Source organism: Onychostoma macrolepis, chromosome 13, assembly GCF_012432095.1.
Source record: "Onychostoma macrolepis isolate SWU-2019 chromosome 13, ASM1243209v1, whole genome shotgun sequence".
NCBI classification, from domain to species: Eukaryota; Metazoa; Chordata; class Actinopteri; order Cypriniformes; family Cyprinidae; genus Onychostoma; species Onychostoma macrolepis.
In genome coordinates, this window is record NC_081167.1 from 23,585,311 (window position 1) to 23,601,284 (window position 15,974).

A 15,974-nucleotide genomic window follows, 5' to 3' on the forward strand; every position below is an offset into this window, starting at 1 on the left:
AAAAATTATTGTCTTGTTTTCAGAAAAAAAATAGTCAAAATTAAGTGAGTTTTTGCTTGAAACAAGCAAAATAATCTACCAATTTTCTTACCCCATTGGCAGATTATTTTGCTTGTTTCAAGCAAAAAAATCACTTAAGTTTGACTATTTTTTTCTGAAAACAAGACAATTTTTACTTGTCTAGAAAATCCTTCTTGATTTAAGAATTTTTAGATATTCTGACTGGAAACAAGACAAAAATTATAAGTAAGAAAAGCATTTTTTGCAGTGAACAGGCTAGACTAATCGATTCTTGGGATAAGTATCAATATCATTTCTTAACCAATTAAAATCGAAATATCAATATTTTTTTACCCAGCCCTAGTATTAAAAAAAGCTAAAATTAACATTAATTAAGATTATTAATTGTGAACAAATGAAACCTTATTGTATAATGATACCAAACAAACAGTATGTTAATATATTTAAGTTTTATTTAAAGAATAAAGAGCTATAAAAGTAATATAGATAATTCAGACAATTTAGTCTTTAATGAGAAATATTTGAGTTCAAACTGAATGAGATTTAGTTGCTGACTTCTTGAAAAAACTAAGCACAGTTTGAGAAATTGTGGAATAAGAGAAACAGCTGCGAAACTAAAATTTAATTTGTAAATTTGAATTCCACTGGGCGATTCAAGTAAATAGACCACTATATTTAGTAGTAGATTTTTAATACAGAAAAAAAAATATACTACTAAATATAAGACACGATTAACAGCTCTGTCACACACACACACACACTTTCCCTAAACGTTTAGCAAATGAAATTTTATTGACACTCTGACAGATATCATAATTGCAGGACAGGCTCCTTTGACCAATCAGGCTCTCTGGAGCAGATGATAATGAGAGTAATTTACGGCTTTAAGTGCTTGTCCTACTGACTAGGACACTATGACTCGTGACTCTGTGAATTTCACTGAATGAAATCTCATTTAGGGTACAAACTGTTCTACTCAGCAGCAGAGACCAATTAACTGCAGACAGTTACTCTGTTACCATGGCGACCAGAAAGACGCTTTTCCATGGCAACTGATGCTGTGATGAACATTCTGAGAAATACAGCTCCATACAGCAAGAATACAGTGGTCACAAGTAACCAACTAGAAGCTGTTTTAGTTGAGCTATGTGCAATTGCAATGTACAGATCAGGGATATTTACTGAACATTAGGGGAATTAACAGTGACGTGACTGGCAGCACATTCATAAAATATTTATAAAAGGCGTTTGGATTTGTATTGTATCTTCTGAAACGTAGGTTAGCTTTAGCCTTTAGCCCGAGGCAGTAAAGTCAGTGTTCAAATATTTAATAAGCATTTTTACTTAACATTATCAAATTGAATGTTTTGAAAATTCATTACATTCATTGGTTCTCAATCTTGGTTCATTTTGGGTCTTAAAGGTGCAGTAACTTTAGCCTGATAGCACTGAACGCAAATGTCCCACCCTCCCTGCAAGTCACCGTTCAAAGCCACGCCTCCTGAACGTATATACGCACACAGATCAGACGATCAGAGACAACATTACTACAATACATCATGTGTCATTCACCGGTGAGAAAACGTTATAGCACAGTTAGTAAAAGTACAACAATACCAGGAAGATAGATAAGGTTGTTGGTGTTTGCCTGCTATTTTCACTCAGTCTGCATAGCGTACATAACCGCACTGATGACAAATCCTGAACCGGGTGCGCAGAAGTATGCAAATACATATGTTGACAGCCAGGTAGGAAAGTCAATCAATACGCTTGGAACGAACGTTTTGATTGGACGAACATTTCTTGGTCTTACGCCTTCCACAGAATATATATAAATACAGATAAATACATTTAGACCACTTAACTAAATGATTGCTATCGGGGTATGAAGAGAATTCAACAAGCATAACAAAAAATGTTTCTGAAGACAATCACCTATTGCACCTTTAAAACTCTCAAAACAGTATCAATCTAAGCAAAAGTCTCTGTTTGATTTCTATGTAATCTTTTTGCAGGAGGAGTATTAGAAGAGCAATATTAAAGACATCTCATTTGTGAAATTTCATTCCTATAAAAAAAGTAAAAGGACTTGTAAATGGAGAACAATATATTTCACAAACCACTAGCCAGTACAGTATAGTTCCATCGAACCTTTTTTTTTTTCTTTTTTTTTGGCTTACCACAGTGTTATTTTAGTATTATAAACCACAGTTTTTATTTTAATTTTAGTGTAAGTTTTAGTAATTTAGTTAAATTTTTGTCACTTTAATTCATTTTTAAATTTTTTACATTTTAGTCATTTTAGCACTTCAACTTAGTTCAGTTAGTTTGCAGAGCTAACTACTAATTTTTAATAAGCAAATTTTTTTGTTGTTGTTGAAGTTTTCCCATCTAATATTTTTATTTTGTTTTATTGCAGCTATATTTGAAGGTTTTTAATAGTTTTAGATAACAGTATCAACACTGGTTTACCATAAAGTTAATTAATTAGATATTTATTGACAAACAATTATATAATTTTTATGTTTTATGTTAAAAGCCAGCCAAAGTAATTTTTTTAATGGCTTATGTTAAATTTTTTTTGTGTTATTCTGATTACAGAATAAAAGGCAATCTTTTATTCACAATCACCCACACTCACACACTGAAAACACACATACCCTCAAGTAGAAATGCTTTTGAAATAATTGAATGACCTTAAAAAATTAAATGAATTTCTTAAATGCGTTTCACTATCCTGCTTTCTAAACCACGGTTCTGTGCTCTATTAATCAGCGAGGAGCCGCTTCAAGTGAAATATTCAGTGTGGTTGACATATATGTGACTTATGTATATCAGGAAAGCATAGCTATGCATATTTATATACAAATGTCTGAGCAAATAGGAGAATGTGGGTGCGTACCTTCACAGTCAGATGGATCTGTGCTTCCTTCTTCCTGGTCAGACAGCAGCCGTTTAAATTTGTGATGTTGCCCTGGTGCATTCTGGGTGTTGAGCTCCGTAACCCCCGAACGGAAGCTTTGTGAGCGGGAAACAGAGATCTCAAACTGCTTCGCTAACTCATCATCGCTGCCTGATGAGCTGGAAATCTCACCGTCATCGCCGTAACTATTCACTGCAGACACACAGATGGGGACAGATGGACAAAAAAAGGGGCAAATAAAAAAAAAAAAAGTTACAAAAATTTAGGCAAAGATAAATGCAGAGAAAGTGAAAGAATATGGACCAATACAGGCCTACCAGCCATAATTCCAAGGCATTACTATGTGGTTGCTCTGGGTAATTACCATTGCCATGCCATTACCATTCCTATACTAGGTGGATACTAGGTTGTTGTTAACTAGCGTAAGTCAAAAGAGTCGTACCTTAAGACATTCTGATCCCTAGAAATGGCTCCAGTTCAGAAAGAACATCTCTTCTCAACAAGCCACACAATTTGAGGAATCATTCATGTGTGTATAACAATTGCTAACCACCATTCAAAAGTTTGAAAAATAGTGTGAAAACAGTAATAATGTGAAAGTGAAATATTACAATTTAAAATAACTGTTTTCTATTAGTATATATTTTTTAATGTAATTCATTCCTGTTTAAACTTTGATTAGATATTTTGACTTTTTTCAGCATAACAAAACAGCATATGTATTTTAAATATAAATCTTTTTAATGTTCTAAAAGTCTTTACTGTCACTTTTGATCAATTTAATGCATCCTTGCTGAATTAAAGTACTAAATTCTTTCTAAAAAAATCTTACTGATCCTAAATGTATATGCAATATTAATAGTGATAACTGCCTTAGCAAGCACCATTTATTTAAAATCAAAACCAAATACATTTACTTCGTACTGATGCAGGACACTCTGACCACAATAACTTGTTTTTTTCCCATATTCCATCAAGTGAGAGAGAAAGACAGGTGACTCAGACATGGTGGTATTTTTAATGGTAATGTAGAGTGTGTGTAGAAAGGCACGTCCACCATATGCACCTAATCATAAGAGAGTGGCCAGTTAGTGCCTTTGGGTTTCTTTTTTCTCTCATCCATTATAGTTGTACTTTCATTCATTTTACTGCATTTCACCGCATCATTCACTCACACACACACACACACACACCAAATTAGGCCAAGTGGCTATGTAAGGAGCAACATAGGAGGTTGCCATGGTTACCAGTCCCTCTCGCTGAAGTGTTTTCCTCAATGTACACACTGAGTGCGTTCCATATGACATAAATGATAACTAGGCAGGGAATCTGAAACGAGAACAATCATAGCAGCTGTGCCATTCCAAACAGAGCAGCTCATAAATAACTGCTGCAAAGAACTCTTCAAAACAAATGTCCTTGTAGAGTCCAACTCATGGACATTTTGTATGGAACATATATTAAACCAACTTTACCTCTCTGATTCTGTACAGAAAAAAAAAAAACCTTTGAAATCATTACATTTCTAAATAAATTTCTAAATATTTTAACATTTTGAATGAAAACGTACTGTTATGAATAAATATGAATTAACAATGGTATATTTAGAAATTTCAATAATATGCTCAAAAGATTAAGAAGCATTTAATATTTCTTCAAAATGCTTTTCAAAAGCAAAAATGCTTTTTTTAAAACAATACAATCAGACATGATTGACAGACATGCCTATATCTTGTTTTATTCAATTTATTTATTTCTTGTGAATTAATGTGAATTTAAGAATCTTTCCAGCTCAGACCTATAGAAATATTTTATATATATATATATATATATATATATATACACACATACATACACACATACATACACACACACACACACAGTAGTGGTCAGAATTATTGGCACCCTTTGTAAATATGATCAAAGGCGGCTGTGAAAATTCATTTGCATTGTTAATCCTTTTGATCTTTTATTAAAAAAAATTCACAAAAATCGAACCTTTCATTTACTAACTTTCTGTTCAGAATGTCCAAGATCTTAAAGTAAATGATGACAGAATTTTCATTTCAAAAATGAAAATTCTGTCATCATTTACTCACCCTTAAGCTGTTCCAGACCTGTATCAATTTCATTATTTGGCTTAACACAAAAGAAGATATTCTGAAGAATATTTGCTGGTCAATTGACTTCCATATATTTTTCATACTGTGGAAGTCAATGGGGACCAACAACTGTTGGGTTACCAACATTCTTTAAAATATATTTTTTCATGTTCCACAAAAGAAAGAAACTTATAAACAAGCTAAGGGTGAGTCAGTGATGACAGAATTTTTATTTTTGGGTTAAATATTTCTTTAACAAGCATGTTAAGAGTATCAGTGATGTTTATTGATTAGACTATATGATTGAATTTTTGTATATATGTATGTGTGTGTGTGATCGTGTCTGTGTGTGTGTGTGTGTATGTGTGGGAGTGAACATGGCATGTGTATTTGATATGTGTGTATGTGTGTACAGTGTATTCATGTGTAAATTTAATGACTCTCCTGTTTGTTTTGAGAGGGCGTTCTCAGTTTACTGAATATATTAAAAATCCAGAAAGATGACACACACACACACACAAGTCTTAAACCCTGCATATGAGTGACTGTGTGTTTGTGTTTAGTGTCTTTCCAAGCAACAGAATTTCTTTTGCAAACAATGAAAATTGGTTACACTTTATTTTGATAGTCCACTTCAGATATTCTACTAACTGTAAGTAACTTTGTAACTACATGTCAACTAAATGGCAACTAATTCTCATTAATTTGCAACTACATGTCTACTAACTCTCAGTAGGGTAGGTTTAGGGTTAGTAGAATAAATTGACATACTTGCAAAGTTTCTCATACTCAGTATGTTGTATGTTGTGGACCCATCAAAATAAAGTGTTAGTTGACATGTAGTTGCAAAGTTACTTACTGTTAACAGAATGTCTAAAGTGGACTATCGAAATAAAGTGTTACCTGATAACTAATAATAATAATAAGATAAAATATACCAGGTTACAATTTTAAAGGGGTCATCGGATGCGAAATGCACTTTTACATGTTGTTTGAACATAAATGTGTGTTGGCAGCGTGTTTACACAACCACCCTATAATGATAAAAATCCACCCAGTGTCTTTTTTAAATCTACTAAAAACATTACCCCTTTCTCAAATCAAGCCGTTCTCAGCTTCTTGTCTGTGTGATGTCACACAGACCCAGGCCCTCCCACGATAGTTGATTGACACTAGCGTTTTACCTTAGACCCGCCCTGAGTGAGCTGTCATCAGTCCGCCATTGTTTCGACGCTGGAGCAGATGTAGCCAATAGGGGTGGCACGGTACACAGATGTCACGGTTTGGTACGTACCTCAGTTTGGGGATCACGGTTCGATACGATTTCGGTACAACAGGGAAAAAATAAAAATAAATAAATAAATAAATCTACTATGCTCGGTTTCTTTTCATTTATTTTGAGCAGACAGTAGTACAAATTACTATTTTTTTCCACCTAGATGTGAAAATATTAAATATTATTACATTACGTTAGCCTATATATAAAATCTGCAGTACATAATATATATACATACAAGGAATAAATTCTTGAAATATATCTGATTTAGTTTACAGATAAACAAGGGGGAAAAAACAGTGCGACACGTAACATAGCCTATATATGCTGAGTTTGTTCATTTTTGTGACACGCTTAATTTGTTCACAGAAAGGAAACTCAAATGGTAGAAAGCAACATCCTATTTGTTTTCTTTTTTTGTTTTCATTGTGAGTGTACACACAAATAAAAGCAGACCTTTATACAGTGATGCATTATTAATAAGACAAGTGTTTAAAGTTGATTCTGCTGGTATAAGGAAACAGTTGAAGTGATCGCGCCGGAGCACACACACACACACACACACACACACACACACACACACACACACACACCAGTTCCAGCATTACTAACTTGACAGCACAGTTGGTACTTTATCAAAATAAAATATAGTGAACCAAACATCAGCACACCCTCCTCTGTGTCACCATTGGAACGCGACTGAAGTACAAAGCCTATAATTTACATAATAAATAATAGTTTAGCATTCAGATACGTTACATTGCAAACACGGAAATATTACGGAATATTTGGATTTGTGGCGAATGAGAGAGGTAGGATACACGAGCACAAAGCTCCATTTCGCAAACAGTTGAGTGCGCAAGCCTTTAAAGTATATTCCTTTGTGAGAGACGCATTCAGAATCAGCACATGGTCACTGTCTAGTGGGCTTTGTTTTCAAGTGCGCAACTCGGCATTCGCTGTTCTTCTGCTGGCGGTTATCAAACAGCGTTGCATTGCTGCGGGCGCCCCCTTCTGGATTGAGGGTGAATTGCCTGTATTCGTTGTAAGGCCTCATGCACCAAACCGAGAAGTCTGTACCGTGATGGTTCGGTACGAATACATGTACCGTGCCACCCCTAGTAGACGAGAATGACTCCTAAGTGATCAAGGTGTTTTGTTGTTGGATGTAATAATGAACATAGCAGTTGTCATTTACTCCTGACATCTGAGCTGCTGAAGACGCAGTGGATTAAGTTTGTTTGTGAAGGAAATGCACCCCCGATCTACCTAAATGCATCTATGTTCGCGCGAATCATTTGCGATCCAGCCTCACCTACAGAAGAAGCGAGTATAAGGTTATTTTATGAATCTTTGCAAATCGCCTTTACTATTAACATGCTAGTTAGAAAGTTTCTTGATAAATACGGCAAAAGTTTACCGTCTCTCAGAGAGCTGCTCGGAAGAGAGGGGCGGGGTGAGCAGAGCTCATTTACATTTAAAGCGAAACGCAAGAAAACAGCTTGCTCTGAAAAGAGCTGTTTTTGACAGGGTAAAAAGCCTGTTGTTTTACACTACCATTGAGAAATATTAACCAAAGTATGTTATAGGCTTTTCATTAAGACCCTAAAGAATCATATCAACTTGTGGAAAATGGGCATCCGATGACCCCTTTAAGCAGCATAACAGACTGTTTTTGTACAACTAAAATGGAATAATCATCTGACACTGAACGCCCTGCACATTTAAGTTACTGTCACATTAAAAATTAGGTGGACTGAACAACCCAAAACTTACTGTAGCAAGGAGGCACAACAATTTTAAGACCCTAACAAACACTAAAATTATGAAGCTACCAGTCACAAACAGGTAACAAAACCTTACACAGCAAACATGTCACCAGCTAGCGAGAAGAAGAGAACCACCAGTGATGTTTAAACTAAACACATGGACAGCAGTCTCAACAAAAATGGACCAAGAAGATAAACCAATCCAACTTCTAACCTACATCTTACCAGCATCACTCCTTCTGGTCTCCAGCTCGTCTGTCTCTTCGCTGATGGGAGTCAGACGTTCGACAGAGGGGGCATAATCAAAACTGCTGCCCTGACCTCGCAGTGCCAGCATCTCCTGTGTATCCACTCCAGATCCATGAACAACCTTCAAATACTGCTCCACCTCTGAACTCTCTTCTTTCACTGAGACCTCTGAGTCAACAGCTCCGTTTTGGCCAAGGCGGCGGAAGCCATTGGAGAAAGTATCTGAAATCTGAGCGAGCCATGAAGAGAATGCTGGGATACCTGCCTGAGGAACATCCGCCATTCCATCAGATTTCAAAATGTTTTCCCCAAAACCTTTGACAACGGCTCAAAAGAAGATCTATTTTCAGATGCACATAAGGCCCAGTGAATTCCCTCATGTTGTTACTGTTTCAAAAACAAAATCAACATAGCTTATACAGAACATATTTACTTCTATAGTGCAAATAACAACTACAATTTGCACAGCAGATAGACATCAAACGTACAATTTAATTTAAAGTTAACTTTCTTCAGCTATCTGATGAAAACTGTTCTAAATAATACAGTTTAAACTGTTTTTACTGTTTTGTTTTGTTTTTGTCCAAAACCAATAAGCCAATTATTATTATTTTGTTTTTTATGGCCAATAACTGATAATTGGGTAATAAAATCTTTACTATTTTGTCTAAATAGTCAATCAGTTATAAATGTTACAAGTGAATTTAGGCATCACAACATAATAATGCACAGTATGCAAATGGATATTTATTTTGAAATTTGCCAAAGACTGCATTTAACAGTGTAATTAAATTATTGGTGTTTCTAAACAAACTTTTAGTGAGCGTTAGATGATGGTAGAGGTAATCTAAATGTAAAAATATGAAAACCTAGCATGCGCAATTAAATGTCCAATTCCAATGGCTTAAAAAAATCTCAAATATCAGTCAATAACCAATATGGTACTGATATATCGTGCATCCCTAGTTCAAACACTCACCAGCATGGCTTCATCAAAAAAAACAACCTATTACTCCATTTAGAACCCCTGCACCCCAGAAACTATCCACATACAGCAAACCTTCAGTCGAACCAGTTCAGCAGCACCTGACGTATGCCGTTTAACTAGCTAGTAGACTCAGGATATCTCATAAGACAGACAAGTGAATGTTTACTAAAGGAGCTACTTTGAAATACCACAGCAGAACTTCCTCCAACACCCAGCTGATATACTGACTGTGTAATGAGCGTGTGTGTGTGTGTGTGTGTGTGTGTGTGACTAATCAAAAGGTGCAGGGTTTACTCATATGAGTGCATGTGTATGTGTGTTTGCCAGGAATGAATAGAGATAGGGACAACCCACAGAGCACACAGACATGTGTGTGGTTCAGTGTATATAATATGCAGATAATTGGATCCCAAACACTCCCTCTGTCTGCAAATGGTCATCAAACAGACTATTATTATATTCAACTTGGACAGGAGAATGTATTTTAATAATGAAGTGCACCTTTTGCAAAAAAAACAAAAAAAAACAAAAGAAAGTCAGCGAAAAACGTTTGCACTCTGAACAATAATACTCACCGAGTCCCTGGTGAATCCCAGCACGGTCTCTTCGTTTGCGTCGGCTGTACTGCTCGAGGCACGGCAGACCTCCGACACGAGCGAAACAAAGCTTCTTATTGATAAAGAGGAAGAGTATGGCCAGCAAAACGACAAAGATGCCCACGGCTGACAGGAAGCCCACCGCCTCGGGGGTGACTGGTGAGGGAACAGACACACAGATACACATTGATCAGAAGCATTTAAAGTATAGAAGTTAAATTTTTATACTGTATTACTGATATCTTCTGTCCGTTAAAGAGATAGTCTACCCAAAAATGAAATTATGTAATTATTTACTCACCCTCGTGTCCTTCCAAACCTACATGAGTTTCTTCTGCGGAACATAAAAGAAGATATTATAAAGAATGTTGATAGCCAAATAGTTTCGGTTCCTATTAAATTCCATTGTATGGACAAAAAAATACAAATGAAAGTCAATGGGAAACAAAACTGTTTGGTTATCAACATTCTTTATCATATCATTTTTTGTTCAGACACAAGACAGAAAGTCATGCAGGTTTGGAACAATATGAGGGTGAGTAAATAATGACATAATTTCCCTTTTTGGAGACATTTGGTTAGTCTACACCATGTTTGATGGCAGGATTTACAATGCTTATGGGGACATTTTGTCCTCACAACCTTAAGCAAACCCAATCCACACAAGGTTAATGCAGCCACCATAATAATATTATAGAGTAGTTTTACCCTTAAACAATTTTACACATCCTGGTATAAAACCGCTAGTTACACAAATAGCGAAGACCTTGCAATTTTTCAGTTCAAACTGAAAAATTAATTATATCTTTGCATATACATTTTATTTAGCCCATAATGTCATGCACATGGTTGTATTCATCTGGCCATCATCATTCATCATCAAATTATTTCTCAGCACTATATATTATTATAAATAGACATACTACCATTCAAACGTTTGGGACCCATTAGATTTTTCCATTTTTTAAAGAAGGCTCTAATAAAAATGTAAAAATAGTAATGTGATGAAATATTATTATACATTTCTATTTTAATTTATTTAAAAATATATATTATTGCTGAATTTTCAGCAGTCATTACTCGACTCATCAGTGTCACATGATCCTTCAAAAATCATTCTAATATGCTGATTCGGTGCTCAAGAAACATTTCTTATTATCATCAATGCTGAAAATAGTTAAAAATGGTAATGAATTGTGATAGTTTTTCATGAATTTAATTCATCCTTGCTGAATACATTTACAAAAAAATAAATAAATAATCTTATTAAAATAAGCATAAAATTTATATAAAAAACTAAAAGAACAATTTTTTTGAGCCCTAATCAGACTAGATCTGATACACACACAAACACATATACATACATACATATATATATATATATACAGTGAGGAAAATAAGTATTTGAACACCCTGCTATTTTGCAAGTTCTCCCACTTAGAAATCATGGAGGGGTCTGAAATTGTCATCGTAGGTGCATGTCCACTGTGAGAGACATAATCTAAAAAAAAAAATCCAGAAGTCACAACATATGATTTTTTTAACTATTTATTTGTATGATACAGCTGCAAATAAGTATTTGAACACCTGAGAAAATCAATGTTAATATTTGGTACAGTAGCCTTTGTTTGCAATTACAGAGGTCAAACGTTTCCTGTAGTTTTCACCAGGTTTGCACACACTGCAGGAGGGATTTTGGCCCACCTCCACACAGATCTTCTATAGATCAGTCAGGTTTCTGGCCTGTCGCTGAGAAACACGGAGTTTGAGCTCCCTCAAAGATTCTCTATTGGGTTTAGGTCTGGAGACTGGCTAGGCCACGCCAGAACCTTGATATGCTTCTTACAGAGCCACTCCTTGGTTATCCTGGCTGTGTGCTTGGTCATTGTCATGTTGGAAGACCCAGCCTCGACCCATCTTCAATGCTCTAACTGAGGGAAGGAGGTTGTTCCCCAAAATCTCGCAATACATGGCCCCGGTCATCCTCTCCTTAATACAGTGCAGTCGCCCTGTCCCATGTGCAGAAAAACACCCCCAAAGCATGATGCTACACAGTAGGGATGGTGTTCTTGGGATGGTACTCATCATTCTTCTTCCTCCAAACACGTTTAGTGGAATTATGACCAAAAGTTATATTTTGGTCTCATCTGACCACATGACTTTCTCCCATGACTCCTCTGGATCATCCAAATGGTCATTGGCAAACTTAAGTCGGGCCTGGACATGTGCTGGTTTAAGCAGGGGAACCTTCCGTGCCATGCATGATTTCAAACCATGACGTCTTAGTGCATTACCAACAGTAACCTTGGAAGCGGTGGTCCCAGCTCTTTTCAGGTCATTGACCAGCTCCTCCCGTGTAGTTCTGGGCTGATTTCTCACCTTTCTTAGGATCATTGAGACCCCACGGTGAGATCTTGCATGGAGCCCCAGTCCGAGGGAGATTGACAGTCATGTTTAGCTTCTTCCATTTTCTAATGATTGCTCCAACAGTGGACCTTTTTCACCAAGCTGCTTGGCAATTTCCCGTAACCCTTTCCAGCCTTGTGGAGGTGTACAATTTTGTCTCTAGTGTCTTTGGACAGCTCTTTGGTCTTGGCCATGTTAGTAGTTGGATTCTTACTGATTGTATGGGGTGGACAGGTGTCTTTATGCAGCCAACGACCTCAAACAGGTGCATCTAATTTAGGATAATAAATGGAGTGGAGGTGGACATTTTAAAGGCAGACTAACAGGTCTTTGAGGGTCAGAATTCTAGCTGATAGACAGGTGTTCAAATACTTATTTGCAGCTGTATCATACAAATAAATAGTTAAAAAATCATACATTGTGATTTCTGGATTTTTTTTTTTAGATTATGTCTCTCACAGTGGACATGCACCCAGTGGCGGTTTTAGGCATGGGCGAACGGGGCAGCCGCCCGGGGCGGCATTTTTTCATGACACGTGGGGGGCGGCACAAGCACTTGGAAAAAAAAAATCATCTGCGCCGCTAAGCGGTTTTCTATTATCTATCATATTATCTATCATATAACTGTGCGGGGAATTGGCAAATTGGCGCCCCTGCTTGTTGAGAAGGTACCGAGCACAGAAGCTGTGTGAGAAGTGGAACGGGGAGGGGGGTGCGGCCGCGGCGGACAGTTCACCTCTCCCAAATTAGTGGGACAAGTGGGCTAAAGTCAGTCACACCCAGGGGCGCGGGAAGTGGGGGTGCGGAGGGTGCTGTAGCACCCCCTGTTTTTTTTTTTTTTATGTGGGCAACTGTTTAATTGTTGGGAATATAAAAAAAAAAAAATCGGAGTGTCTATTTAAGTGCAAATAGCTATGTTGCTGGCAGAGGCTATTTACATTAACTCCACCCACAAATGTATGATTGGGATAGTCAAATATGCAAAAGACGGTTACTAGTTGTTAGATTCAGTGGTGCAGATGGTAAAGTTTGCAATACACTTCTTTTGACACGATCGACCAGGGTTCGAATCTGCCTTTTGGCGAACTTTTTTTCTCGCTTTTTAAATTTCAAATCACATCAGAAAAGCATTTATTTTTTAATAAAAATGAAGGAAATAATCAAAAAGTTGAACAAAGTATCGGGTAGGGTTAGGGTAGGTGTAGAGAGGGCTTTTGTCCCAATAAGGTGGCATCCATTTAATAATTAGAAATAAAATTAAAAAATTACACTCAATAAGTTATTGCATACTATTTTATAATGTATTACAATGCAGAAGTGCAGATAATTACCACTATTTTTGCAATAAGTAATGTTTTCTCTAATAATGTTTTTCGCCATGTTTTTATTTTATTTTAACATAGAATAAATATAATCTAAAGCTATCTGCACTGTGTAAATAACATATCACTAAAGAATACTGCTATTTTCACTTTGTGGTTTAGTCTTGACTTCTGGTCGTGAGTGACAGTGTTGGGGGATGGGAAATCTGTTGATTGTCGAGTGCCAAATAAACACAGTGTTTATTATGTATATAGAGTATATTTATTTAAGTTCTGATAACTTATACTGTTTTGTGCAGAATTGTGTTTTTCATGTTGAAGGATTTGTGCAATTGAGAAATATAAGCTTGTCTTACACTTATATTGTTATAGTAAAACTGTTTGTGCAAAATTTTTTAGCCAAAAAACCTACAATTTTTTTTCAGAGGGGGGTCTCGCCCGGGGAGTAATTCAATGTAGAACCGCCACTGCATGCACCTACGATGACAATTTCAGACCCCTCCATGATTTCTAAGTGGGAGAACTTGCAAAATAGCAGGGTGTTCAAATACTTATTTTCCTCACTGTATGTGTGTGTGTGTGTGTGTGTGTATCAGATCTAGTGCTGATAACATGCTGGAAGGTCTCCCTCCTCTTTAGCCCGGAGGACATGGCGTCTGTGATTTCCAACAAGAATGTCAAATTTGGACTTGTCTGACCATAGAACACTTTTCCACTTTGAAACAGTCCATTTTAAATGAGCCCTGGCCCACAGGACATGACGGCACTTCTGGACCATGTTCACATATGGCTCCCTTATTGCATGATACAGCTTTAGTTGGCATCTGCAGATGGCATGGTGGATTGTGTTTACCGACAGTGGTTTCTGGAAGTATTTCTGGGCCCATTTATTAATGTCAATGATGCCCAATGGCCCATTTAGTAATATCAGAATCATGCAGATGAGTGATGCAGTGTCGTCTCAGGGCCCGAAGACCACAGACATCCAACAAAGGTCTTCGGCCTTGTCCCTTACGCACAGAGATTGCTCCAATTTCTCTGAATCTTTTGATGATGTTATGTACTGTAGATGATGAAATTTGCAAAGCCTTTGCAATTTGACGTTGAGGAACGTTGTTTTTAAAATATTCCATCTTTTTACGCACTTTCACAGATTGGAGAGCCTCTGCCCATCTTTACTTCTGAGAGACTCTGCATCTATGGCCACGTACACACTGCAGCTAAATTCGGTTGTCAGATCACCTTTTACTCCTTAATCGCGTTCTGTACACACATAATTCACTAAAATACGGGAGTGACAACAGCATTCTACAACCGCATTAATTCCCGAAAAATACAGGTAGTGACAACTGCATTTACAGAAAATCTACGCAGTGTGTACAGAACTGAACTGAACAACTAGTTGTTAATGACGTATTTGAACGTGTATCAGAAATGTGTCTTCATCTGTATGTGAGATGCAAGAAAAAAACAGTGAAAGAAGTTTTAACTTAGCACGGGGCTAGCTGCGCTCATGAGCCCTGCGGTAAAGTGTCAGTGTTGCCAGATCTTCATAGAAAAAAAAAACAAGGGCAAGCACAAAAACACACAAAAACACCCAAATGCTTTGTTTTATAAAAATAAAAAAATAAAATAAAATAAAAAAATAAAAAATCATATCTCTCATATCCACAACAGACCACTTTATTAACTTCATAAAGTGCCTATCTTTATGAGATAAGACCAAACAACATGCCTAAAAGCACTTGTAAATATGAGGACATGGCAACACTGCAAGACAGCGCTCTCTAAAGCAGCCTCCTGAGCATAAACAAAACACAGCACGTCTATCAGCGGTAGTTTAGTTAAAATCGACGGACAAAAAGAGTCAAAAAATGGCACATAACAAACGGCTAAGCTTTTATACACCACGCAAGACGGCAGAATGTTGTTATGGTTACAAATGCGAGAGTGACTGCTGTTCCATACACACATGGAACAATAATTAACAGGACTCACTCCCGCATTTAAATGCGGTTGTCATTCCTGAAACTTGTAGTGTGTACGTGGCCTATAAGACACCCCTTTTATAGCTAATCATGTTACAGACCTGATGTCAATTAACTTAATTAGTTGCTAGATGTTCTTCCAGCTGAATCTTTTCAAAACTTCTTGCTTTTTCAGCTCTTTGTTGCCCCCGTGCCAACTTTTTTGAGACCTGTAGCAGGCATCAAATTTGAAATGAGCTCATTTAGTGGATAAAAGTGTAAAATTTCTCAGTTTAAACATTTGTTATGTTCTCTATGTTCTATTGTGAATAAAATATTGGCTCATGTGATTTGA

General features: G+C 36.6%; 1 protein-coding gene across 4 annotated transcripts in view; it reads right to left on the reverse strand.

Moving 5' to 3' along the window:
- syt16 (synaptotagmin XVI) overlaps positions 1–15,974 on the reverse strand; it is a 43,654-nt gene that overhangs the window by 18,393 nt on the left and 9,287 nt on the right. The window contains exons 2-4 of one of the 4 annotated variants that reach the window (XM_058796340.1): positions 10,226–10,258; positions 9,904–10,080; positions 2,924–3,136 (exon numbers count right to left, since the gene is read on the reverse strand). In XM_058796340.1, the coding sequence (XP_058652323.1) occupies positions 2,924–3,136; positions 9,904–10,080; positions 10,226–10,258 (423 nt within the window). Of the gene's footprint in view, positions 1–2,923; positions 3,137–8,316; positions 8,728–9,319; positions 9,816–9,903; positions 10,081–10,225; positions 10,259–15,974 lie in introns of those variants that run through there. The other 3 variants (XM_058796338.1, XM_058796339.1, XM_058796341.1) reach the window with 3 other exon arrangements.